The sequence below is a fragment of the Columba livia genome, chromosome 7 (genome assembly GCF_036013475.1).
Source record: "Columba livia isolate bColLiv1 breed racing homer chromosome 7, bColLiv1.pat.W.v2, whole genome shotgun sequence".
Classification (NCBI taxonomy): Eukaryota; Metazoa; Chordata; class Aves; order Columbiformes; family Columbidae; genus Columba; species Columba livia.
The window spans coordinates 32,222,834-32,250,831 of NC_088608.1; the positions used below are offsets into that span (position 1 = coordinate 32,222,834).

The 27,998-nt window shown below is 42.8% G+C and overlaps 1 protein-coding gene across 15 annotated transcripts in view; it reads right to left on the reverse strand.

Moving 5' to 3' along the window:
- The window catches only part of IKZF2 (IKAROS family zinc finger 2), a 108,386-nt gene that overhangs the window by 44,858 nt on the left and 35,530 nt on the right, over positions 1-27,998 (reverse strand). For 10 of the 15 annotated variants that reach the window (XM_065069074.1, XM_021286631.2, XM_005501694.4 and 7 more), the window contains one exon: positions 1,614-1,880. The exons of 3 other annotated variants lie outside the window; for them this stretch is intronic. In XM_065069074.1, coding sequence (XP_064925146.1) covers positions 1,614-1,880 — 267 coding nt within the window. The remainder of the gene's footprint in view (positions 1-1,613; positions 1,881-27,998) is intronic. 2 more of the 15 variants (XM_065069072.1, XM_065069071.1) reach the window with 1 other exon arrangement.

The following is a 27,998-nucleotide window of genomic DNA, read 5'->3' on the forward strand; positions in this document are numbered from 1 at the left end:
ATCACAGCTCCTCTGCTCAGATGGGAAGAGAGTCAGAGCTCTACAGGAACCAGCAGTAGCCCGAAGGCAGAAGCCACCAGTTACACAATTCCTACCCATGCACCGCACACAGCCGCCTTGCCTGCACGCACAGGAGATTTTGTTCCGTTGGCTTTGAATCTGCATGTCTTCTGTAACATGAAAAAGGCAGCTGGTCTGTATTTAAAAGATTCTCGAGCGATTCAATATCTCAAAAAATGCAGACCATTTAATTAAGTACCTAAATCTAAATTTAGCAGGTCTAATTTAGCTGCTCAAGTTCAAATATGTGGACTCCAATGCACCTACAATACATATGGCTCAGATACATGTAAGTGCCAACAAAAACTTTTAGGGAGGTTGAAATCTGGGGATTCAGTCTGTTACATTCTTTATTCCCTTTTCTAGTAACAGCATGTCAAATTGTTAATCAAGATTTTGGTCCTCCAGCTAACGCTTTTCATCTGTCCTAATTGCTGTCTAAAATCATGACTGCATCATAAATGATATTGCAATGCTTTGCATTATACATTTATATTAAGTTATTATCAATATAACTTATATACAGGGCATTAACTATGTAATATATATTTATTATTGCTTTGTACAGAAAATCTATTGATTTCTTTCCCACGAAGAGCACACTACTTGACTGCAAACTACAAGGTTTGCAAAGGGATAACACAAAGTCTTTCTTGCGCTACCTTAAAATCCCACTTTTCTTTTTATATCCTAACAGATATCTCAGTCACTGTGAGTCTGTCTCCCCATTAAATAATAGCAGAGAAAGATAGAAACCAAAATATCTTTCATTTTGTCCAAAAAAATATGAAGAACAAAAAACCACTGAGGGTCCAACACAGAAATCTGTGCTTAACTGTAACAAGATTTAAGTGTGTATCTTAAGCATGTATTGTAGCACTTCAGATGATTTAAACATGCTTAAATCTCATAAACGTACAAGCTTAAGTGCTTTTTTGAATCAATGGCTCTGCCAAGTAGACCTCTGCAAGACCAAAGAGTACTATCTTCTGGCACCACCTGTATTTTTAGCATAAGGATTGCTAGGTAATGAGTGTCCCCTGTGGGGTTTGCGAATCCCAAGTTTGCTGGGCTACCAGCATCATGCCCAGACACATACAAAGCAGGTGTGAGATCCCCAGGAAACTACTGGCATTGTCCACCTGTGAGCACCTCCATGGGAAGACCATCTAAGACTCACCTTCAAGGCTCAAAAGCCTTGCACATGTACTCGCACATGAATACACACAAACACACCCCCACATGCCAGAGAATGACTGTCGCCATACCAACTTGACCCTAGTCAAGAACAGTAAAAAAGGCAATTTCCAGACTTCTGTGCTGTTTTTCAGAACCAAAGGCTGGAAATCAAGGTCAAGGAAGCACCATGCTTGCCAGAAGAACAGCATCACCAGAATTTGTGGAGCAGGAAGAGAAACAAACCAATGAAGCCTGTCTTTCCCCTCCCCAGTCTCCTGTTACCCCATGAATGAAAAGGGAAGAGAGAAGAGTTGTCACGTAACATCAACATCAGACGCCACAGGCAGTCATGAGAATTTCTTTCAGCTGCTTACCAGTGTGGCTCCTTTTATGTACCATTAGCACATTGGGCCCAATGCAAACCATGCCACAGACGTCACATTTCAGTTTACCATTCGGAAGACGGATTCCTCCCTCGCTCGTTAACTCCTGGATCTTTCTGTTATCCGCCATCTCGTTACTCTCAGTGAGGGGCTCTTCCAGGCTGCTTCCTTCATCATGAGCCCTGATCTCATCTTCCTGACTCAGGGGCTTCCTGTCACACTCCTCATCACTTTGCATTTCTAGCTTTACTGAATTTGCTGAAATTAAAAAAAAAAAAAAAAGGGAAAAAATAATTAAAAAATTTGTACTTTCTACATTCCCAATTACTAATATTGATACGTTTCTACTTTTATAAAAAATAAAGCACAGCCTTGAAGCTCAGCCAACACAAGGACCTCATGGTGGTGATGGTACCACAAGTCACAACTGCATATTTCTTCAAGGCCTTGGTTTGTGTGGTTTAGATTTTATTTTTAATTACTAATTTCTATCCCTAATTTACAGATTCAAAACTAAGGCACAGAGTGATCCAGAGATCTACCAAAAGTTGCAGAGATGCAGCAGGCTTAAGAACGGACCTCCTGCTTCTCACCTTGAAACACAGTAGCTCCCTTCCTTTCAAGGAGCCCTGGTCACAAGAGCAAAGGACATAGGTACAGCAGATTCTTCCACGTGTTTCCTACCGAATGCAACAAGACCAGGGTTTCCAAATACAGTACATGACACCACCACAGCTCACAGAAACAAGCACCCTTCTCAAGCAGGATTGTTCAAAAGGCAGGGACCAAGTGAAGCCAGGCTTGTGGGCTGTGTCAGTAATCTCCAGATCACCCTGCCTGCAAAGGCAGGTTTCCTGACAGAGGGGAGACCAATCTCTGGATGAGCCTCCAGTGCTTTTTTTGCTCCCATCTTCTGATTCACGTAAATGGGACATCATCCAGGCAAACATGTATGAAGCACAGCATAGGCCGCTGGTTTATTTATATTTGCAAGTGAAATAAATATAGTTGAAGATCTTTCATATCTGCATGATTATACTGATGGGCTCGTCACTGATTTCTGTGATCCTCAGGTCAGAGGATAAACCTCCAATAACTATGAAAGCTGGTGAGATCAGCAAATCTTTGAAGAAAATAAATGCATCAGGCTTTTTCACATGGGGTTTTGGTGCAGGGGTGTTTTAATCACCAGACACCCCCATTTCAACAGCTCCTCCTTCGTTGGTTGAAACTGTTGATAGACCGGTCCCAGAGCCACACTCCACATCCATAGCGCCAGCCCGAGGGTAAGCCCACGTGCCTGCTTCCCTAAGCCTTGATCCTGCTGAGGGGTTTAAAAAGGAGGCAACTCAGCCTTCATATCTAAGCAGTCTTTGACCTCTGTACTAAGGCCATTAGCACGAATGCTGGTGACAGCAGCCAACCCAGAGTGCAAATGTGTGCCCTGGGCCTGGCCAGAGTCTCTAAACCCTGACCAGGCGGGATCCAGAGCAGCTGCCCAAGGGGACCCATCCGGTAACCAAACGAGAGAGGTGGGAGTAAATGTATCTAAGGGCTGTGAGACATTAGAATTTCAAACAGCCATCCTGGAAATGCCAGAACAAACCCTACTACTCGGACTTCTACCTTCATCCTCCCTTCTCCTCCCCAGAATTTACAGTTAAAGAAAACACAAGGTTCAGAGACTGATGTTGATGCTGTAACTCTAAATCACTGCTGCTACTCCTAGGCAAAGCATAATGAGCAGGGTAAAGGCACCAGAGACCAAACAACGGTAAGATGTTGCTTTTTAATCATAAAATTGTTGAAACACATCTTCCACTATTCATCAAGACACTAATGGGAGCTAAGGAATGAAAGTACTATTACGGCAAAGCCCATTCAGAGCAAGGACACAGCCAGATCAGATCACAGCAGACTAGTATCAGTGCTGGCACCATCATCAAAACAGTCTGTAACTAGAAAATACTCGAGTGCTTCATTTATAGAATGGAATTGATATTTTTGTTGCCACAGAGATGAATTTATTGCTTAAATAAATAAACAATGGCAGTGTCTTTGGGCAGCACGTGGCTGTGCTGGTGCAGGACGGCCATCCCACCTATACCCAGCACAGTCCCCCCGAGACAGGTCTCTGCTCTGCAGTGTTAACCCTGCTACCACCAGCACGCACAGAGAAATCTGTGGTTAAAAACAGCCTCTTGCAAATCTAGCCATGAAAAAGACACCCTGAAGTTTAAGCAATTGCAGATCACCCCCCAAAGACAAGATACATTTTTCTGAATAGCTTCTTCTGTGAAGCCACCACCACCTCAACAAGGGGAGGAGGAAAGGCAGGAACAGCAGGAGGCTGTTTGCATGGTGAGCATGAGGGCCCTGCCACACCATGGCAAGCGATGGGAAGCCCAAGGTCTGGTGAGTGGCACTGCCATCACCAGCCTCGGACCAGGAGGACGCACCCTATGTAGAGGGGCTGGGAGAGCGGGAGCACTGCCAGCTCCACAGGCAGGGAGAGAAGGCTGAGGCCCTAGTCCCACCTCCCTGTGGAAAGCACGCGTTGGTGATTTACGGAGAGCCCACTTCCAGAGCTACGGAACGGCAGTTCCCTCTAATAATAGCAGCCTTTGGGGGTATTCAGCAAGCCTGAGAATGAAGCCCAAATAAATAGTTCACTGCCTTCAGGAGCAGGATTTAATGCATCTGGCCACACAAGTAGCTCGGGCAGAGCCAAAATGGTGGCCTGAGCCTCTCACCAAAAACCCCGTATTTCTGCCACAAGCCCACACACCCTCCATGCACAGTAATGCACAAAATAACCATAAAATCCTGGTACCAATTGTGTATATTTATACATACTCACAAGAGAGATAGAAAGCTTTGTATCTTACGTGTCTTCCTACGTACATAAATTTTTGTCTCTATTTCTCTGACATGGAATAATAAACACTTGACTGTAATAAGTGCCGAGCACCAGAAGTTCCCATTCAAGTCTGCGGACCTCTGCCTGCTCAGCACGTACAAAAGCAAGGCTGCAAGAGCTTACAAACTGGAAGATCACTTACTTTATCTTGCCATAGCGTTTCTTTCTGCTGAATGACAGCTTTCATCCAAGCAGATAAACAGCACAACAAAACGGAGCGAGCCTTTTGCTGAAATGCAGTCCCCCCCAAACATACAGCACGCCACAACTCCTGCAAACATAGTTCACAAAGCCCAAGTAATTCATGTTGCATCTTTCATAATATGCCAGCTATTCTGCGAAGCTGCGCAGGCTGTTTACTCTTTTACTTCCCTCACCTTCACGCACACACAGAGCACTCTCGTTGCCATTTGCAGAAACCCTCTGCTAGCTCTTGTTGCTGTGGGAAGGTTTCCTTCAGCTGGGACTAGTCACAGGTCTCCAAGGAGGGGAGCACTGGTGCAGCAGGGATCTCCTCAGCTCATTGCAAGGGCTTTGCTAATCAGGTCATCTCCACTGCCTTACATCATACTGGTGTATATATTAGGCTTGTGTGGTAGCTTGCATACAAACAGGTGCTTAAATTGTACATAGTTTGTCTCCTCTGTTCTCAGCCAGACTTTGAAACTACATTTTGTGGCACTGTCTCTGTTTCCACCTACAGCCACAAACTCAGAGTGCACAATGAACTCTGCTGCAAAGAAAAGAGAAATATTCAAGGGATGTGTATGGCTATCCTGCATCGTACACAAGTCTCCATGTCAAATTTCACCCCGGGTTTCCTTGCCTTTCTTGTTCACAGGCTTGCTAAAAGTGGCAAGCTTTCTCATTCCTTGGCAAAGCAAAGCATAAAATAAGTAAATGGATTTTTTTTTTTTAAAGTTGTTGGCACTTTTCCTAAAAATCACAGCAAAAGAGATAGGGATAAACTGTAATTCAGCTTGTTGCAAAAGCATGAACTTGAAGTCGAACCATTCCCATCCAGTTAATACAAGTTCCTTCCACTTCTTCCCAGCCAGCACAACACTTGGGGCGGGGGGCGGGGGGGAGGAAGGACAGGGGGAGGAAGAGTCGAGCAGCCACAAAAGCTTCTACTTATGAACACAGAGCTAATGGCACATATTCACCAGACCACGCAGCAACGTTTCTTTTTTTTTTTTTTCAGAGCACCAACCAGCTGATCCTGAATCACACTTTATCCTGAGTGTCCAAATTAAATACAATTATTGTTAATGTCTTCTAAGTGCTAATTAAACTGCAATCCCCTGTTAAACAGCATTTTGGCAAGTTTTCAGTACCAAAATATTTCCTTCACCCTCAAATTAACATAGTTTCAAACCAGAAGTTGGAAGATCCACCTACGAAATATATCCCTAGTATTTCATGCTCTGTCATGGAAATTTGTTTCCCTCAAAAGTGAGATCTGGGGAAAAAAATGAAACAAAACAAAACTCCTGTCTTGTTGAGAGATCTGATCCCCAGGTGGGATGTACATTAAAGCACTGGTCATCTTTTTCTTAAGCAAGCAAGCTAGAGTGCAATTCCCACTACAGAACAGAAATCCTTCTGTCCAACACATCAGGGAGTGAGCATCAGGACGCTGCTTCTCTGTCTCTTCCACTGTCTGCTGTCCTAGGTCATTGCTTATTTTATCCGTGGCCTTGGAAAACCAGGCTGGCCACTGTCACCAAGGGTTTGTGGTCTCCAGCTGGAGGTCAGCCTTTCCTGGCAGCAGCCATGCACCACCAGCCTCTTCCTGCTGCCCCCGGAGCAGCAGAAAAAGCAAACCTGACCCCTCAAACCCTCCCCTGCCTCTGCCCCCATTCCTCTTCTCTTGCCATCAGGAAACAAAGCTCTGGCCCAGCTTCAGATACTCGTCCTTGAGGAGGAAAACTTTAAATCTGCCGCCCCCAACGAGCCTTGGGGTGGCTCTGTGGGCGAACCCAGAGAAGGACATTTGGGGCTAACACGGACACAACGTGTTCTTTAACCAAACTCATCTGAGAGAAGGGACAGGCGGTTCATTCACTCTCCCAGCGTCTGCTGCAGATTCCCTGTCTGGAATACAACCTAATACAATATTCAAAGCCTGGATAATGCATGTCTTTACCCTAGAACACGAAGAACTTAACAAATTTTTACTTTCTTCTGGAAAATGAGACCAAGATTTAACTACCACAGCACAGTGACAGGCAGTTACAGCACAACCTTCTGCATATCATCTTGTCAATGGTCAGTGACACCATCTGTTTTAATAATGAACTTCTCCTAGGCACTGGATTAATGACATTGCTAATTGGCAGCTAAAGACAAATAGAAAATGACCCAACTTCTTGCATGTTTTGAACCTTGGTGCCTAGTTCTTACACGTTGCAAAACTCAGATGCGGTGTGCTTCTGTACTATTAAATGCCCTGTTTCTATACTATTAAAAGCACTCAGTAATGGTGAGTAGAATACATTCAATTTTAAGAGCTGGGGTGGCAAACCAGCAAGCATTTTGTAAAATGAAAGTTAAGGATGGGGGGCAGCGGGAGGCAGGAAGGAAAACTCGACCTTGTTGGATTTTGAAAGTTCAAGGTAAGGAATGCTAGAAGCTGGAAACAATGAGCCCCAACTCTTGTTCAGTCTAAGAGCACTCTGGTAGCAAAAAGGGTCCTCAAAGAGGGTGTTTACACCACTCCAGAAGTGTAGTGAGACTTTAATGCATGTTTAAACATACTTTCTTCCTGGAATAGTATAAAGGGGTCTTAATGAAAAGAAAACTTCATTTTTGAGTTTCTTGCTGCTGTGAGAATTTGGCTCTTAATTAATGAGGCTTTTCAAGTCCATTTCAGCATAATTGTGAGCTATTAAACGTGTAAACAAGTGAACACCGACAAATCTTCACTTTTTAAAAGGACACACACACAAAGGGTGTGAATGCCAACCGAGCAGTGGCAGAACTGGGTAAGGAATCTGATCTGTTGTCCCCTCGTAGCCACTAAGCACTTGGCAAACACATTGACATTAAAAAACAAATTAGCTGGAAATTATATTTAGCTCCCGAGAAACAAACAGGCCACCCCTTCTCCTCGTGCTGCGCTAGTGCAAAGCAGGTATCGCTCCAAAGCTGTGTAGGTGGGATGCTGAGGAATAAGGAGAGCCAGGTCTGCTTGAGGCATCGCCAGCGCATCTGCTGCTTTGGGGTAGATCTCCATGATCTCCAGGAGAAAGGAAGATGTCTTAAATGACACCTGTGGGTAACACTGCTTTAACAACACTGTAATGGAAAATGTTTCAGTTTGGGGTTAGAAAGGTGTGTTTCAAGGGAGCCAGTTCTGCTTTCACAGTAGACTGAGGCTTTCTGGAGGTTTAGATAGAAGTTGTATCTGGATGGAACAAATGAGGGTGAACATCACCTGCAAAGAAAGGGGAATTACCCAACTCCTTTCTCAAGTCACGTGACATAAGCCTAAGCAGGGCCTCTTACATTACACATGGACATCCCCGATGCTGGGTGTCAAATTTGTTTATCACAAGCTGCCAAAGATTTAGCTTTTGGCCACTGGGTAGGTGGGAATCTTAGATGCTGACACCATGTTGTGACAGTGACCTCAGCAGGGTTGTGTCCATTCATAACAGTTACATCAAATATTTAATAGCTAATAAAAAAAAGAGGGGGGGAAAAGGAAAGATTTAGAAGCCTTGTGCCCAGTGCTTTTCTGTATGCTGCAAATGAGATGCTTGAAACCCACATGGAGGTGGTTAATACGCCAGAAATTCAGTGAGAAATGATCAGCTTATTTAGGCACCCTTAGAAATTTTTAGTTTTCACTTGAGGAATCTCAGTTTAAGCCTGCTACCTCTGAAGTCAATTTAAACTCTTACTAAATGCAACAGAATACTTATTTCATATCTTCTGGAGGTGGTGTGTGCAGTAAGTGTAGACTAACAGATCTGTTAAACCCAAGTTTAGTTTAAATTAGGATGTGGTTGCACAGCTAAGCCAAGCTTCAGTCAGGTTTTAGCTAGCACAAACCATGGTTGCCATCCTCTCATTCCCCACCCTTTCCGTCTTTTATACTGGCACCAGTGCTAATGGAACAGGGTGGTAAACCAATCTGTCTGCAAACTAACCTTCCTGAGAAAAATCAACTATTTTCCACTGGATCAAGCCCCTGACCGGGCGGACTGGGCTTCCCCAAAACCAGCTTTGGCTGATGTGGAGCAGCACCCTGGATGCCACTGCATGCTTTCAGAAGCAATGGTTTTAAAACACCAGGCAGCTTCTCCCAACCCAGCTGTCCATGGTCAGAGCCAAGGAATGAGGACTGCAGCAGTGAAACCTGTGGAACAACTTTTATGCTCAAATGTCTATACAAGCTTATACAAATATTAAACTGAAAAGACCACAGTTACAGCTGGAAGGGCTCAGATTTAAACACACAACGCCCCTGCGAGTGCAGCATGAAGACCTGAATTTTTTATCACAGGACCAAATTCTAATGGTTTAAATTATTTTTGAATTGCATCCAGTGAGAACCCTGCTGAAGCACAAAGCCTGAGAGGTTGAGTAAGGAGTACCTTGGTATAAGTAAGGATGGCAGTATCTAGACCAGAATTTGCCCCACATGCCCAGCCTTGAGGTATGAGTGTTTGCTCACCACAAGTCACCCATGTTGCATACCTCCATCTGGCAGGAGTAACTCCTAACTGAATATATATGATTGCTCAGTGTTGCAAGACTCCTCTCCAGAAGGACCTCAGGCCAAATTACACCCACAAATACAACTATGCAACTTGTACTTGCACAAATGAGAGTCATGTATTCATAACCCAGGGTACGAAAAGTACTCCTCATGACCCATCCTCCCCCTATCTTTTTGCCTCTACTTACAAAGTAATTATGGTGCAGTAAGTATCGTGCTTAACGTAACACAAGGTTTCTGCTGTTTCCCCATAGGTGCAAGGAAGAGCTTTCCTCACCCCCATGCTCCGTTACCCATTTGCCATGTCAGAACCCAGCCCCTGTGAAAGAGAGTGGAACACGGCAGCACTCGGCTCCTTGCTGCCGCCCCCTCTACTGATGCTCAGGCTAAGCCAGTTATTAGGCTTGAACTCATGGATTTTTCCCTAAGGTCAAATTAGGAACAATTGTTGGCTATACATCTATTCACTCTGCTACTTTTTTGGCTACTTTGATGAGGTGAGATGGAATAGGGATTTTCTTTTCCTCTCCTTTTTCTATTGCATGAAACATGCTTTTTCTGGGTAAATATCATCTAGCAAACTTTCTGCCTCTATGCAACACCTGGTCAGCCCTTGTAGTCCCCTTTTCTCTCCTGACACACATCATAATCACTAAGACTTTCTGCCTCTGTTTTAATGACTTTATGCTTGTTACAGACAGGCAGGTGATGTGGGGGGGCTGTGGTGCACAGCAGGTGTTCTCCAGGGCCCCCTTTCATCGTAAACTTTTATTTCACAGTTACTGTGAGCTGCAGGAGGCCAGGTTCAGTGATGTGGGTGGTCTTTCACAGCCCTTGCTGATCTAAAGCAAGTCTCTCACTGTCTGCAACATGTACATTAAATACTGTAAGTCAGTCTCCTCTCCTACCACAGCTCTTTTTACTTCAGTAGAGTTATTTCAGATGCACACTGGAAAGCAGAGAGGAAGAAAAATAAATTCAGTTTCCGTCTGGTAGCGAAACACTATCTTTCAAAACATTAAGACCACGAACACCTTTTTATTTTTAAGGTTGGTTCAAATTCTAATAAGGGAGCAGAAGAAACATACTCATTGAGCGATGACATGACATTCACCTCTAATTGGATTTTCTAAGAGGCTGCTGAGAATTCTATGTGATACCCAAAACTAGAAGTTTGTACTGAGAAATGCTGACAAACTACTGCTGTATATGGATCATATGTTATAAACAAAAAGAAAATGATTTATAACATCCATTTAAATTGGCCAAAACCTCATTGCTCACTCATTGTCATCTCTGCTTCTTAAAAAGTACACAAATTCCTAAAATGCTTTCCAAAGTACACAAGGAGTAGTAATTATAATAGTAATGATTATTTCGTTTATAAGGGACTTTCCATTAGGGATCTGCACTATATTTGAATACACACCTGACAAAGTTGTTTGAACCCTGTGGAATGTCTTCCCTGGGTCTGGAACGGGTACTCGGTTTCATTTTCTGGCATTTTTACTACTAGAGACATTATTTTAAGTAAGTGATAGGCTTTCATTACAAGTTCCACCTTTGGATCACTCACAGCTTTCAGGAAAAAATATATTCATTTTTAATTATATAAACTCTAAATCATCTTAATGCAACCTGACCTAGCCATGTTCTCCTCCTCTGAAGGAGGCACCTCCCCTGACTCATCAACCCATGGAAAATTATAGGATAAGTGCCTGTCACAAAAATATTTTCTGTCTTTGTCACCACATTGTAAAAAGGAGATTAACAACAAAACCTGTTTCATTTATTTGAGCCAAAGCCTTGTCTGCACCCTTGGAGGCAAGTGGTTAATGCAAAGCAATGGGCAGATCCCCAGGTACAGGACCTTTTGCAGCCCGGGATCACTGCAAACATCTGAGCATAGGGACATCTCTCCATGCACTTCACAGTCATTGCTGTGTTGGATACCACCGTGATTAAAAGAAAAAAGGGAAAGCAGTTTTGCCTAGCCACAGTACAGCTGCAAAAAGTTGAAGGAAAACGTTAAGAATCTTTGTAAATGCCAAGTTCTGTAAGCACAGTGCTGCTTGTGCTGCTTTGAGACAGGTATTTTCACTTGAGACAGCTGAAAAAGGTATATTTCCATCACATTTTTTGTTTGTTTGTTTGGTTGGTTTGTTTGTTTTTAATTGATTTCAGATGGCCAATAATGACCAGGATCTGGGGAGCTGGGATCTAAAGAGACCCACTCACAGTTCAGTGACCTCAGCAGTACTGAACTCAGCACATTGAGGCAGGACTCAGAGCATAAAATTCACCTACATCTAAAGATGTACATAAAAGGGCTACTCTTAGAATCAGACACTGATGGTATAAGGATGGTAGAATCTGGTTTAGTGTCTTTTCCAAATTTCAAGGATAGAACTGATCGTAATCATTTGCCACTTTCAGAAGTCACTTCAAGAATCTAAATCTGTTTAGACCCAAAATTTAAAATACTAAAAATGGGGAGGGGGGGTATCTCTGCTGCCTCCTTCTCAACTTGAAACACACCAGCTATTAAAGCAGCAAGATATTTAAATGACTATTCATTCCGGATTTTTTTTTTAAGCATTGCTAGGCTTTCACCTGTATCATTATTATGTAGGCAGTGACAGATGGCAATGGAAAAATATAAAATAACTCTTAGAGTATTAACTTTTTTTCAGTACCGTATGTGTCAGATTCTTTAGCATAAATAAATGGCATTACACAGTCTCATTAAATCTATACATCTGTGTAGTAACTTGCAATTTATGGATATTTTCTGACACAATGTTCAAACCAACAGGTTTAGCTCACATGTTTCTTTTCTCACCATGCCATCTCCAAGTCACCAGAAAAGCAAACAAAAGCAAAACCCTACAGTAAATATTCCTAAAGAATTCTCTGAGAAGATTTGCTATTCATCATCTACACATATTTAAGGGAATGAAAATGAAAGAGGGTAGTGGGATCATGGAAGAAAGGGGCTGGAGGGAGTTGGCAAATAAAACAGATAATTAGGTACCTAAAAATTTACATATCTAACAAGCAAGGAATATTTCCTCGAGTTAGATTAAAGCAATGATAAGAATAGAGGGGACATACACACACACACACATACATTTTCTCATATCAACCACTTAAACACCAAAAGCATCCAGCACATTGTCACCACAGTTCCCAAGAGCGCTGAGCAGACACCCCCCCAAATTGACTGCTCAAATGAGAAAGAGCTGGGGATTGCAGGACAGAACCCCAAGCTGAAATGTTTCAGACTGATGAGGAGGACACACAATGCACTGTCACCAAACAACCTGGAAGATGCTGCAAGTGACTTTGAACACCACTCAGTATTATTCCAGAAGATTCAGGAAGACGTTCAACCGCCATGTACAGCTGTGCACACAGCTCTCTGGTGAACAGCAGAACTATTTGTTAACTGCAAAGCGGCATGTGCCCTTTGTTTCATTAGGGGTTGAGGCCGAGCAGCATCAAGGAAGGTCCTTGTTTGCCTTGTTCTAGCTTCTGCTGCCTGGGTTGCATGGGGATGTGGGTAACACTGCTCCTGCTGGGGTTCAGGACCACAAATAAGGTGGGATGGGAGACGTGGGCTGGCTTGTGCAACTTCTACATACATACCTAGCCCTGGGAGCACACCCAGGCCCACCTTCATTCACCCTTGAGCAGGATGAGGGCAGCTGTGGGGACCTCAGAGCTGCTACCATCTGTCCCAGCTGGAAAGTCCCTTCATGAGCAACAAGCTGTCTTTGGAAGCCCCTTCTTTAAAACAACAGCCCACTGGTCCAGGCTGGTGAAACAGGACACAGCACCACTCACTCTTACTAGCTGCAGGGATGGTCAAAGAACAAGTGCCCGCCACAGAGGAGTACAGCAGCCCTGCAACTTCATTCCCAGTTGCTGTGTTTCACCTCCTTTTTCAACTCCCATCATAGTACCTTTGGAGGTGTTCTCCAAAGAATCTGGAGAGCTGTTAATACCTCCAAAATATCACAGAGTATCAAGAAGCACCCCTGCCTCAACATCAAGTCACATCTCACAGACAAACTCAAACCTCATGTACATGACACTTTCCCATTGGAAAGCTTAAATTTGGCATTAGCAGCAACTTCTGCACGTCACCCTTTTGTCTCCTTGGGTTAAGAATCTGTTGGGAGCTATTTACGTGCTGGCTCTTTTCCTCTAGGAGGAGCTGGTATTTCTGCCTAAAATTAAGATTGCTTGACACTTCCTACGATGAGGCCCTGTTTTTTACTTACTTATCACTTTGCCAAAACAATTTGGTCTGAAATTTGTAGGCAGTATTATTTTTTTTTTTTTTGATGTGAAACTGCAAATCGAAACAGTTCAACTGGCTCTGACAAAGACGGAGAAACCACCACCACTGGTTCTTAGTGTTCAGGCAAGGTGATCCATGACCAGCCAAACAAATGAAGCCTGCTTTTCTATGGATTTGAACCCACAGTCTCTTTCAAGTCCTCTTTCCTTGCAGTAATCCCAACTAAGATACCTGCTGCCAAACAGATTGAGTTCCACTTGCCTTTCCCCTTACTAACGAAGGGCAGCAATCCCGGGAGATCCCCTGACCATGCCCCAGACTTCATTTCATAGGCGTTCTACTTCTGTTGTGTCACATCCAGAAAAGTGAGACCCAGAGAAACGAAACACCACTGACATGCCTGCCTTTGTTTTTGAGGATGGGTCATGTGCATTTAAAAATCATTAGTCACTGCAATGAAAAGGAGGATCAAAAAAAAAAAAAAAAAGAAATAAATAATTTGGCATCCTAAGAGCTTCACTAAAGCTCTTTAAAGTGCATAATTCCATCACTGTACTGTACATAGCACACAATCTCTGAGGGGTAATTAGCCATGGATTGCAAGCCAGTGTGAATATACACACAGTCAATATGATGTTGTGCTTGCTGCTGCTTCTCTTTTATTTTTCCTTTTTTTTTTTTTTTCAATTTTTTTTGGTCTTTTTTTTTTTTTTAATCAATTTTAATTGTTGTGGATATACTTCTGCTAATAAAAGAGAGTGAACCAATTCTGGTCGGATAGATTTCTGGATACGGAAAATGAGTGAGCAAAACATGTGAGAGTACTTACTGTATTACCAGAAATATTTATAAATGGTTCTTCCCTCCCTCAGCTGGCAGAGTATCAAAGCACTAAGGAAGCAGCACGGATGGTTTCTAAAGGGATGGAGAAAGCAAAAGTCCGATCCTTCATCATCAACCTGGGAAAGCAATGTTACAGAGCTCCAGCAGACTGGAACTACTCTAAGAGCAACATCTCCCCTCTTATCAAAGGGCTAACACTATCCTGAGTGCAAACCGTATCAGAAAGGATCATGAATGAGCCTCTACAGGGAACATAGACTGTGTCTACTGAGTTATGACACCATATGAACCAGAGACCCAAGGAGCTTTTCGTAATTCAGATGCAATTCCTGGGACTGTCAGTCATTCCAGCTGAGGACAATCATACTCTCTGAAGGCCTGATGCCTACATACACCAAGACAAACCTGGACTCTTTGGCTTGACAGCAGTGCAGCTTTCTCTATAACACACAGCACTATCACAATGCATTAGATGTGTTTAGATCGGCAAAATAAAAATGAGGAGACAAACACATTTTGAAGAGGCACATGGAAAAACATCCATATCCTCGTGTGAGAACCTAGCTGAGAACAAAAGGACTCTGCACCACGAGCTCCTGCAAACAGGGTTTCTGCAGAGGTACACACCCAGACCTACACTGGGATGCACATTCCTGGTGTGGACATGTGCGTTTGCATAAGTCATACCTGCACACAGGCTAATGAGCCTTTCCAGAATTGGATTAACCAAACGCACACTCTGAACTTCATCTAACATCATGATTTGTTGTCACATATCCCACCTGCACTAATGCAAAGGCAGACAGGCCAGCTGCAGCCTGTAGATTTACCTGGGGGTAGATAAGCACCCAGTTGGTCTGTCCCTGTGCCCAACCAGGCACTTGCAGTGACAGCCGGGTGGTGGTAGTGTCCCCAGCCTGCTGGTCATTCCCATCTGTGAAGAACTACAAGATGTATCAACTCCCAAGTTAGCTTGTGCATGTGAAAACGCCTGGGGGGTCCTGATTCAGTGCAAAACTTAAGCAATCACTGATCTTCAACGCTAAAGTCAACAGGACTTCAGTACATACATAGGTAATTACATGAATTCATCACTGGGCTGAGCCAGCATGTTCCAGCTCACAAAAGCAACGAAAGGACAACATTCAGGAAGAACGAAAAGCCTTCAGGAAAGGATTAGTAGTGTCACAAGTCAAACATCTCCTCCCTGATGACATACAGGATCGGGTCAACTGTGCAGACAAGCGAGAACACTGTAGCATGAAGTTAGAAATGGTAATAGCCTGCTCAAACTACTGCCTGTAGTAGCATTTCAGGTAACAAATACAGAATACTAATGTACAATAAGCAATAGTTTTAATAGCTCTCCTCTATAGGAGAGATAGAGATTTTTCAGTGTTTAACTGCACATCATTTCTATTCCAGATCTCCTGCTCAGCTGTTTTAACTTACCTAGTAGATTTAAGTGTTAAAAATAACAATAAACTTCTCTCTGTAATCAGCCTCCAAAACCCTGCAACTCTTGCTTTACGGTTCTAAAAATCATAACCTAGGAGGACTATAACCTAATAGCGATATGCTGTCATCAACAGCCTACTGAATTACAACAAATAATGTACATGGACCTGAGCGACAACTCCACCTCACTATTTTAAAAATAGATCATAGTGATTTGGTGGCAATAGAAACACATTTCAGCTCTATTGTACTAAGTAACCTACCACTAGTTATGACCAGTCTCGGTCTTTTTAAAAAATTGTCTTAGTCCACACTAAATATACAAGTTCCTCAGATGATTATGTCTTCTCTTAAGTACAGGAAATATCAAGAATTTACAGTAGGTCATTTGAGTAGCCTCGCTCACAGCAAGCAGAAAGTAGTTCAGCAACTGCTGTAATAATTGCCAAGCAAGGAAGAGATAAAGATATAAAACAAATTTATTGGCTGTCTAGCAGACTTCACATTCAATTTTCTCTTGTCACATCCTCATCAAATGTACGTGCCCGCACAAATCTAGTCGCAAAGGTTACGATGAGAACCATGTCGGATTCAACTACTCTGGTGCCAAATCTGATCTGAGGGGTCCAGGGAGGCAGTAGGTAGGACATAATTTTATATATCACATGTGATGCTTCATTTATCTGCTTTCATGTGCATAGCAGATCCATTGATTTCCTTGAATGTTCTCGAACATTCATAACCACCGTTATCCATGCATATATGCTCAACGGTCTTTGCAGAAAGTGACTGGTTCATGTAAGCAATGCCTCATTACAATTCTGTTGTCAAGTTTCTGGCCTGGGGCTTTGGGATCATTGGCTTCCTTAAAGATAACATCATCAGGGAATTCTCACTCTAGGGTAAGAATAAAGCTTTTACCATGAGGCAGAGCCCAAGATGCTCAAAGCTTGGAGATTTATTTTAGGCAGCTGCACCCCGCACACACGGAGGTGGAATATTCCAGTTTCCAACTTTTAGTTCTGGTGGGAGACATAAGGAAAAAGGCGTTTTTGCAGTGACTACTGAAGACAAAAAAGAAAGAAAAAATCATATGGGTCAAACAAATAGAAATGCTTCATTTGCTGTGAAAATAATTTGAGTTGACTCAAGACTTTTATTTGAGCAAAAGAAAATATAACATTTCTTGAGTTGTATAACCTCGTCCTTTCAAGTGCTGGCCCTTTTGAGCTGAAATACATCAAACAAACATGGAAATGTTTTCTACTTTCAAACATCAGAAGCTATTTCAACGCTGCTGAAGTGTTTTCTCCCTCAACATTTTCATCTAACTTAACTTAAATTTCAGTCCAATGCCACTCACAAACTGCCTTTTTCAATAAATTTACTACTTGTCATGTCCACCTAGCCATTTTCACAGCAAGGTCGTTCCCAGCAGGCTGTAAGGATGCAAACCAGTCTCAAGCTAGTCTTTTGCATCAGGAACAAATGGAGCACTAAACTCCTTTAAATTAAGGAATTTCTGAAAGAGGCATTGTTTAAAACTAACTCACTCTAAAAAAGCAAACATTTCAAATCTCTATGTGCGCTTAACTCTCTAATGGTATGGTTATGAAACAGCTGTACCTCCTATCCCTTTCTTCAGCACAGATGCTCAGTTCAGAATCCCTCACTGTTCTCCTGGCTGCCCAGCCCCAGCCAGATTGTAGAAACTCTGCCATCCTTACACCTCCCAGTCATGGGTCCTGGTGCCATACCCTCTGCTGTGCCAGCTGAAAAAATGACCTCAGGCAGGAAAGGGGCTGCTGAGAATAAATGCAAAAAGGGAGTAGTGCTGACCCCAATGCGATCCACAGGCTCCTCAAGGACCCATCTTTCATCTCGTGCCTGCACGTTCTGCCTTCTGTGGGGTACGAGTCTGGGTTCGGTTCCAGCTCTGCTCGCAAACACAGGTGAGACCAGGGAAGTCAGCACATGGCTGCTATAGATACTTCAGTCCCTTGCTGAATTTATAAAAACCCCTCACTTCTCTGGGCCCTAAACTTCTACTCAGAATCAGTTAAGGCACTTCCATAAATCTTACTTGGCATCTAGTTGCATCCTTAGGTGCCCCAACACATGTTTAAACAAGAATCTAAATCTCTTTGCAACTCAGTTCATCTACAAAATAGAGGTTGTAACTCTCTGTGTTATGGGGGTTCAGTGACAATAAATTGATTAATGTTGGAGATTAATGTTCGCGTGCTGAAGTCAATGGAAGCAGAAACAAATCCTAATTCAGTGTAAGTAGTACACACTTCTTAAAGGAATCCCAGCATTTGTAAAACCAGTGCCTCTCTACCAGGGCCAAGATACATTTGCTCACAAAGAAACTTGAACAATTTTCACGGCATATATTTTGGCTCAAGCTAGTAGTAGCAGCCTGCCTCTTTTATGAGCCCTTCAGAAAAAATATCTCTGTACATACTTTAAGTTCTCTACTGTTGGGTTCAATGAAATTGATGCAGAACTACTTGGAATGTAAAATCAAGCAAAACTGAAGTTTAACACAGGCTGGAAGAAAAAGAAAGGCAGGCAGGACTTTGCATATGTTTACACAAAAGAGAAATTGTTCAAGTGAGTGGGAAGAAATTTCTAATGCTAATGTCTTATTAATATGACCCCATGCCAGTTGAGATGTCTTTTACAAAGACCATATCACGTGCTGTTGATTCCATGACTCATTGTTTCCAATGTTAGAAGAAAAGTATGGCTGGGTACTACACTAAGAAGGAAAATAAATTTGTGTCACTACAGTCAGTTTTTCTTATATTGCAAACAGAATATATTGACTAAAAAAAAAAAAATCATATTCTGGATGTTAATTTAATTGAAAGTATTTCATTAATAGTAATTTGGAAAGAAAAAGTAACTACATCTGCTGAAATAGTATCTATCTGAAGAGACATGGAACAAAATCCTATCTAGTATTTAATACATTTTATTATTCTCTCCCTCTGTAAACACAGTGTATGACTAAAGCTGGCTTTAAAGAGGGGTTGCATTATACAGGAAGTGTCCAGGCTGTCATTAAAAAAAAATCATGAAGATGAAGCAGGCCTTGATTCCAGCAGGGGAAGAACCTCCACCTCGCTTTGGGGTCTACAGTGACACTTGAAGCACTTGCTCAGGTTGACTGAGGCCAGGCTCTCCACGGCACTGACACAGCCTCTACCTTCTAAGCTGGCAAGGGTGTTGATCACACATCTGTCTTCATCAGAAATTCCATCTGGATGTTGGAAATCTTCTCAATTTAGATCTCATCAAGACTTGCAAACATCTGCAGAGAGCTTTGATTTCTAGACACCAAAGGCTTCCAGCGGAAAAAAGCTTCTCTGAATAGTTTCCCACCCACTCTCACAGCAAGACTGATAACAGTACATTTGTACCTGTGCTTTTGGATAGAAAAGGTACACGCATACATATATATGTACACACATGTGCTTCTGCTGCGGAAGCTACGCTCTTTTCTTAGCTTGGGTTTGATGCCCCTGCTTAAAAAATATCACAGCATCCTGAGCTCATCAGAACACTCTTCGTCCTAGAGTCCAGCACTACAGGTTTTAATGAGAAAATGCCTACGCTAACAGGTTTTGTTTCTATTGTATCTTTATCTGGTGGCTGGAGAATTTAGGTGCAGGAAAGAACATGAATGTCAGCTGGATACCAAATATCATTGGCCAGTGGTGAGTCAAACAAATGGCAGGACTGAATGGAACAGATTTGACCCAGAGGTTAGCAACCTTGCAAAATATTACACGTGACCCTTCCTTAAATGGATTAGATGACACATTCTCAGCCAAACACAAACCAGAAAATGGCATGGTTATCCTCCTGTTTGCCCTCTTTGTGGAAAAAAGGGAGGACAAACTTTCAACTTTCTTAAAAAGGCAGTGAGCTTTCTGCATTCCTGACCTTTCACTTGCAGAGGGAATGCTGATTTCTTGCTGAGCTATGGCTCTGATCATCCTTGCCAAAGCTAAGATGTACATGAGCTGGCTTACCCTTGTTTCCACTGGCTGCTGGAGCACGCCAAAAAGACTGTGTGCCCTACTGCCTCAAGCGCCGAGCCAAGCAACACGATACTTTTCAGAACCTTATATAGCACTTTAGAGCTGTATAGAGAAGCTCGAAACAGGATGACATAGAGGGCAGCGGTGCAGGGAAGCTGAGAAGTGTCTTCTACTTTTGCTCTCAAGCAGATCAAATGGTCAGTTCCAAAGTGGGGCATGATAAACTCCCTAAATTTTTGGAATCGAAAGTTAGTTGAAAGACTAGAATAACACACAGTAGGAGGGGAAAGTGGATGCGATCACCCACAGACAAAAAAAGAAGGTTTATTGAAGCATTGCAGTATGACAATCATGCGTTGCAAATACCTCAGTGAAGTGAAAATTTGCAGCCAGCACTGGAGGCCTGAGGTTTCAGCATTGCCAGGGCAGGTCAGCTAACCAGAGCAGCCCGGGAGCTGCGTTTGGCTCTGTTATTTCTCCCAGTGAGCCCAATGGGAAACACTTCTGCTGAACTACAAAATATCCAAGTTACTGTTTGAACAGACTTACTACTACCCCTTCCAGCAGAGCTGTGCCTACAGATCGCAAACAATGCCAGGGTCCCGTGCTGCCTGGTGCTCTGTTTTACATAAGAGAAGAAATAGGTGCAACAGCAGAAAGTCAGGAGGTCTGTACCTGCAGTGCTCATTTCTCTTTCCTGTTATTTAGTGTAGTGCCTAATACATGCCACAGTCCTACAACTCAACTTCTGAATAAAAAGTGACCAGAGTTTCATTCTACAATCATTGTAGCATATATCTGGGGTGCTCTCTACCAACATCGGCACAGACAGACTGCATCTTCAGGCCTAAAGGAGAGGAGAATTTGGCCCAAGACGTTAAAAGGTTGTTTTAAGGAATGTCTTCTTTCACCCCCCCCCCCATTTGTTTGTTTTGGAATTGATACCAGGAAAAAAAAAAAATGTAACTAGGAAACAGAATACATAACCGCCTGAGGTGATGTACAAGAAGTTTCTTCGCATTCTCTGACTTTTTCCTGGTTAAAACCAGTTTGCCTGGGGATGGGCCAGCTCGGTTTCGGCTTCTCCTGCTTTCCCAGCATTCCACAGACTAACATGACCTCCATTAACTCAACAGAGCAACTGGATCCAGCTAACAAAATCCAACACATGTAGGCACTTGTCCCTCTCGTCCTCAAGGGTAGAGAAAAAAATATATAGCTGTTCCAAAACTGGCCGTACCATTTCCAGCCCTTATCCTCACACAACAGATGCTATCAAGACTGTTTATTGCTGGTCAAAGGCTGCAGCAGTTTCTCTGCACCCTTTCTGCTTGTTGGATTAACACCCAGTTGCTGTCTAAGGGAGCAGTGGATATAGTGAGGGAGCTTTGTGAAAAACAGTTTACAACAAATGATAAATAACTAGTAGCCAGCTCTATACTTGTGTTGGCTGAGTGTCAGGGTATTTGTTACCGAGAATATGGATTTGTCCCAGTTTAGAAAAAACAAACAAGCACCAAACCAAACAACAACAGAAAACCTCAGAATTGTAGCAATCTGGACACAATTTGATGGATTAGAAGGCATGGGGGAGGGAAAGATCTAGTCAGCCTGCAAAACTACATATCTGGAGATGCAGAAATAGTGGGGAATGCACTGAAGATAACAGACTGGCCTCATATTTCATTATTTATTCAGAATTTTCATTTTTTTCAGCAGAAATTCCACTTTAAAAAAGTTCAGTAGCTTTCAGCAGCAGGCCACTGTTATGAATTAAAAACAGAACAAAACCAAACCTCTATACTATTCACATTTGGGACCAACGCTCATGAGCCCAGTCTTGGCAGTGGCAGGTCTCATATGCCATCTATGTCCTCCTGCTTTCAATGAAACTGTTTTTCTGAACTTACAATTTAGTGAACAAGAGAAGCTTCAGACCTAGTAATTCCAAAACTGGACTGTGCACCTCATCTAGAACAGAAAACTATAGTACCTTGAGGGACTGCATTATTTTCTTGACGGTGCTGTTTGTCAGGCTCCACTATTACTTGTGACAACCTTACAAATGCTAAATTAGATCTTAATCCACAAAGGCTCCCTCAGTGAAACCAGCCCTTCACAAAGCAGCTGTGCTGTCTAGCTGCCGATCCAGAGGCGGACGCTGAAGCCTCGCTCTAGATGAAGCTTAAAGCCATTCTGAATCCATCCTGTTGTAAGTGGATATCCACTTTAACTGAAACAGGGAACCAAAGGCCGGGTGTGATGCTGGTTTAATCACATCCTCAAGGAGACAAAAACCGACACACCACCTACTCAGGGGCCACCTAAGAACAAGGCAGAGCCTTAACATATTTCTGACCATGATGGAAGTGTAAGCCCTTTCCAGACGGGGACCATTTCCCCAGCTCCTTCCTATTAAATACAAAACAAAATACCAACCACAGAAAACTCCATAAAGTCCACAGCGTAAATAACCAGAATGGAGATGAGCAATGGGAGATGGTGGAGAAATAAGCCTGAATGAAGTGTTGCATAAGGACTGTTAGAGTTTGAGTAGGGCTGGCTAGTTTAGTTTATCATATCAGCAAAGTGAGCAGGGAAAAGTGAAACCGCTTCATATTTATAAATTTAAATAAATACTTCTAAGGACTTTGCGCCTTGGTAAGGATTCCAGGTACCACAGTAATACCAGAAGGAATAAAAAGTATCATCAAGCTCATACAGCAGTTGCTATGTCTCTGTTATTTGAGCAAATGGAGAAGTCTGTACTTCTTATCCCCAGTTTAATCTCAGATGTAATCTGGTGGTACGTGTATTTAACCAAACTCCTCATTACAGTGCATACGATTTCCAGTAGCAGATGGCACCCTGGGTGATGCTACAAAGATCATTACTGTTATGAGCATATAGTATATCAAAACAACCACTGTATTTAAAGTAACCAACATCAGAGATGTCCTCAACATACTCAAATTCCAGAACGGTTTTGTGTACGCATTCCCATCTGTCTTTGTCCTTAGCCATGGTAAGTTTAACTATCACCTCACCATTTACTGCTGCAAGGGCAAATTTATGCCACCTAGTTTTACACATCTAACAGCTAGTTAGCCAAGTCCCAGCTAGCACTGCCTAGGTTTCTTGTGAAGTCAATCCAAATAAATAAGCATTTCCAGAGGGCAAATAATTTCATCCTACCTGTTCTGTGAGATGATGATTTCTGAAAGAGCCTACAGAATAAGGCGAATTACTAGTTTGGACTGGATATCTAGCTTCTGCAGGGCTGAAGTTCCTCAAAATGAACTCCACATGAACAGGACTATTCAGTGCAGAACTTCACAGACCCTTCCACAGAAGCTGGAAAATCTTTTACCTGCTATTGCAGCTGAAACCATTTATTACTAAGACAACAGCTCTAAACCATGTTCAGAGCTAGAAGTCATCCTCACTAGATATCAAGCAAAGCTGGACTATGTTGCTACGCCTGCCCATAGCACAGGGGGGATGTTTATATTGCCCACCATCACCTCCATTCTATTTTCTTGCCTGTTTTGTCCCTTGTCATTTTAATTATCTTATTGATTCTTGCAGAAACAAATAAAAACTCGAACTGGGAAGAGGAAAAAATAATGGGTACTTGTCTTCCAACAATGAGCAAAATCTACTCTTCCGCTACACAGTGGTAAAAACAAGACCCTTTTCTCTCCCCTGTTCGCAAGGCAGAAATAGCAAGAGTTAAAAGAAGTGGAGAAACAAACTCACCTATGAAAGCTTTCATATACTATGACTTTGCAACAAGGTTACAAGCATTCACACAAAATGTCATTTAGTGAGACAGAACCTACCATTAAGTCACTGTGAAACACTGAAAGGAAAACTATCAATAGAAAAGAGTGCAGTGTGGTTTAAGTCCAGAGCCAGGTAGGACTGAGACACATTAAGATCAGAAGAGGTTGCCATGATCTTCTAGTCTGACCTCTCTACTCACAGAGCTTCTCCTATCAGTGCCTGCACTGAAGACACAGCTTGTTGGCTGTTATCTTTCCTTAAACCACTGACGCTCTTGCTCCGCGGGTGCCAGAGGCAGGCAGTGCAAAGGTTCCTATCAACTTGTTTCACTCCCTCGTGAATAGCAAGCACATTACATACACAACTCTTCTGAGGACAGTCCTGAACTCTAATGGTGTGACTGATGTAATTAACTCAGGATCCATTACAGGCGTGCTGTGATCTGCCCTGAAAATACCGGGGCATAGGGCTGCACTTGGCTGGCCACCATGCTAAGTCTTCCTTCCCGTCAAACTTCTAGCCAGGACTTTGGGCAAGGCCAGGTTTAATCTCAGGCTATGAGCACGTATGAAAGGATAGCCATGGAAAAAGAGCAGATTAATAGAAGCTGGAGTTCCTCCTAACTCCAGAAGTGCTGCTAGGGCAGAAGTCCTGCAAGCTGACTCACACTGTTCCCCACCCTTCGCGAAAGAAGTGATCTTGTAGAAGAGACCTATAAGCTTACACAGAAAAGAAACCTCACAGGCTTACTCAGAGGAGGGGGAAAAAAAAAAAAAAAAAAAAAAGAAACAGAGAATTTAGCTACACTTGGATATTTTTTGACATTAAAAAAGAAGATAATGGAGAAAAATAACTACTCTCTTTAGTTAGTTACTTTTAGTTAGTGCTCAAGAGAATTGTACCAGCTATGTTCACCCCCCCAACAAAACACTGTGTTTTGGTTTTTAAATTCTGGCTTTCCACAGCTCCAGATTTTCCTCCCGATTTTTGAAGCAAAGCCTGGCCACACAACTCAACCAGAAGAACAGGCAGTGTACAGTTTGTGGCAGCAGGGATACGAGAATGAGCAGGCAAGGGATGAGGGTCCTATCCCATCCACTGCTGCTGGAACAACCACACGGCAACGCCACTCAAGCCTGGATCCTGTTTTGAGTGGTGGAAAAAATAATCACTTCTTCCTACAGTGAAACTGCAAAGGCTCAACAGGTTCTCTATGCTATTTAAGGGGAGAAAAATTAGTTTTTGGCTTATATTAAGAGCGGCTGCTCTCAAATTAGAGATTATTCTAATAGACATTATCACTAGTTGGTCTGAGTTCTTTGGCTGCTGCCTGAGCAGAGCTGGAAAACAGATTTGTACTCCCTGCAATAAATTATTGACTGCTATGACTCTCAGGAAGCCCAAGGTGTGGTCCTTGCTGGCAGGTGTGAGAGTGTTTGTTTGCCAGCCTTTCCCCCAGCTGAAGGAAAGGTGCTCATAAAGTAAAACGGCAGAAGAAAAGCAAAAAGTGAGAGCCAGGATTCCCCTACGTGACTTTTCAGTGTCCAGTGGACATGCACATTTTGACCATGTTGAACAACTGAAGTGTATGTCAGAGCGCAAAGACACCCCACACCAGAAAACTGGGGTTTATATTGGTCTGTAATGTGTATGGAGATAAACTTTGCGACGTCTCCTTCAGAGCCACTGGCAAACACGATGAGGAATGCAGAAAGCACAGATCATGCGTGCACCACACAGACCAACTGCAGAGTAAATAAGGACAGACCATGGCTGCATATCAGACCACTTTTAAAAGCCATTAAAGGATATTCCTGTCCTGTACGATGGTGTTTCTGGAGATTCAGGTGGAGTTTAATTATCTCCTCTGCCCAATACCCATCCTGGGAGGCAGGCATGGAAAAGTCCTTACCCTTTCCCTCACAGAGGTGAGAAAAATGAAACAGAAAGGTGAAGCAGCTTGCTTAAGTCTGCCTTGTGAGCTAGAACTAGGTTTCACCACCTCCTGCCTCCCAACCCAGTTTTCATTCCTGCAGACCACACCACCTCTCAGATCTGCTCCAGGTGAGCAGATAACACGCATGTACTTCATACCACAGAGGAGGAAAAGTCATAGCGAAAAATGACTGAAGGATTCAAAGGTTTGGTGTGATTTATAACTAAGCAACCTGGGAACAGTGGAGGCTGATGATACAAGTAGGTAAAAGCATAAAATTAGGACTAAGCTGGCACACTAAGCCTAACAACCTGACTGCAAACAGCAACTCTTTCCACACCTCTCCAGTGCCCTCTGAACCCTTCAGACACAAGGCAATTTGGATTTCTTTCTTGAATCCCTGGGTCTGTGCTCAGTTAACAACTCAGCACTGTATCCCCACATTTTTCCTCTTCACATGGCAAAAGATTAGTTACAAGTTTCAGGATAATAACTTTTTTAATCAATGGTATCATTCGTTAGGGCACTGCCAGTACAAAAACCCAAGGGATGTAAATTTAAATGCCTCGTGCCCTCAAACCTTTTAAAGTATGTTTCCTAAGGATTTGGTTGCTGAAAAATTCTGATGACACCAGGCAGTTCAGAGTTACGCTCCATGGATGTTTTCGTCGTTCTGGCCTCCTATTCTAAAAGCACAAGTGCTAATTCCTCCTAGTTAGAAATAGGAAATGTTATTAAACCGGCCAGTTCTACCTCATATCACTAGAAAGTAATGCCCATTGCTATCTCCTGGTTGTAAAAAGCCAGACTTCAAAATAAATCTAAGGCTCTGAAAACAGAAAGATGTCGTGCCTAGACTTACAGCAGTTGGAACTGCACAAATATTCTGAGGTGAACTGCTCTATGGCCAGAGGCTCTGAAAAAGAACACAACTTAAAAGCCCTGAAGTTACAGACTAATTTCAGTACTTGGTGAAACTTAAAATAAAGCATCCACGTAGGCCTGTTTAGGATTGGGGCCCTCATTTGTTTCTAACTGAAGAAATGAAAACTATCATTATATAGTTCTGGAAAAGGCTTATTCCCAAATAGATCCTATTTACAGGCCAAATTCCACCCTCCCATGTTTACATGCAGGTCCCATAAAAAAAATAAATACCATCCCTTGAAAATCACGAGATCATGCAAATACCTATGACCACACCACAGGTGTGCTTTCAGGGGAGCAGAGTGACCCCAATTTCTTCTGAAAAACTAGCTCTTAACAGACTTTTTCACCTGTCATAGACCTGACAAATTTACACTTACAGAAAAATAAGTGAGTTTCCATAGCCATAGGAAAGGTGCTGCTTTTAGCTTATCTGAGAGTTAAGACTTACACAAGCATTTTCTCCATCTCCTTGAAAGCAGCACCTCAGCCATACCTCAGCGGGCCAACATTGAGGGAAACTAAAAGGGTGTGCCAACATTTAAAATCAAAATCACCACCTTTCCGTATGACAGATTGGAACATTTCTTGCTGAAAATGATTCTCAGTTTATTTTAATTTAAAAAACGCATTTTTTTTTAATAATCTTTGTGAGTAAGCAAATCTGCCTGGCAGCGCCCTCTCCACAGTGCTGCTGAACCTTGTGATTGTGAGGGGACGACACAGGCTGTTAACCTCTGTATTGTCGGGTCAGCATCACAACAACATGCCCCTCTGACAATCCTACACCTCCCATCAGAGCATTCCTCTACCCCCGCTTGTTTTTCCAAGTTTAATTAAAATCCACCACGATTTTTTTCCCATTTGCTCTGAGGGGCTGAGTGCCTCTGCCTCATTTCTGCTTCTGGAAAGCAGCAGGAACGGAGGGGTTAACACTCTGTATTCAGAACAAAAACCACAAAGCTGAGGCAGATCTGCACTCATCCAATCCATTCCCTGACAAAACTTGTTGCTAGTCCTGTCTGCACCATCCTAGATCTCCCAGGTTTCACTGGCCTCTAGCCAAAAGTGTCGTTTTACTCTCATAATGAAGGGGGCCAGAAGGATTTATCTTTCCCAACCTCTCCCTACATTATGTCCATCCCTGCAGAGCAATCTTCTTGTTTTTCCACATTTTCTTGCAGTATGAAACCCTCCCAAGGGCATATCCCCAAGGATATGCTGAGATGGAGGGCTTCTCAGCTTACAGCTTCTGCCTACAGTGCTGCATTTAGCCCATTAAAAATCCCAATAAGGTTACACATAAAAGCTCCTTCAAAGTTTTGGCCCTGTCACTTTACTCCTTGCTTTCTAAATCAAGTTGTGCCTTATTTGAAAACCTTTAGAAATTGTTTTTTGAAGGAGTGAATGACCTATTCT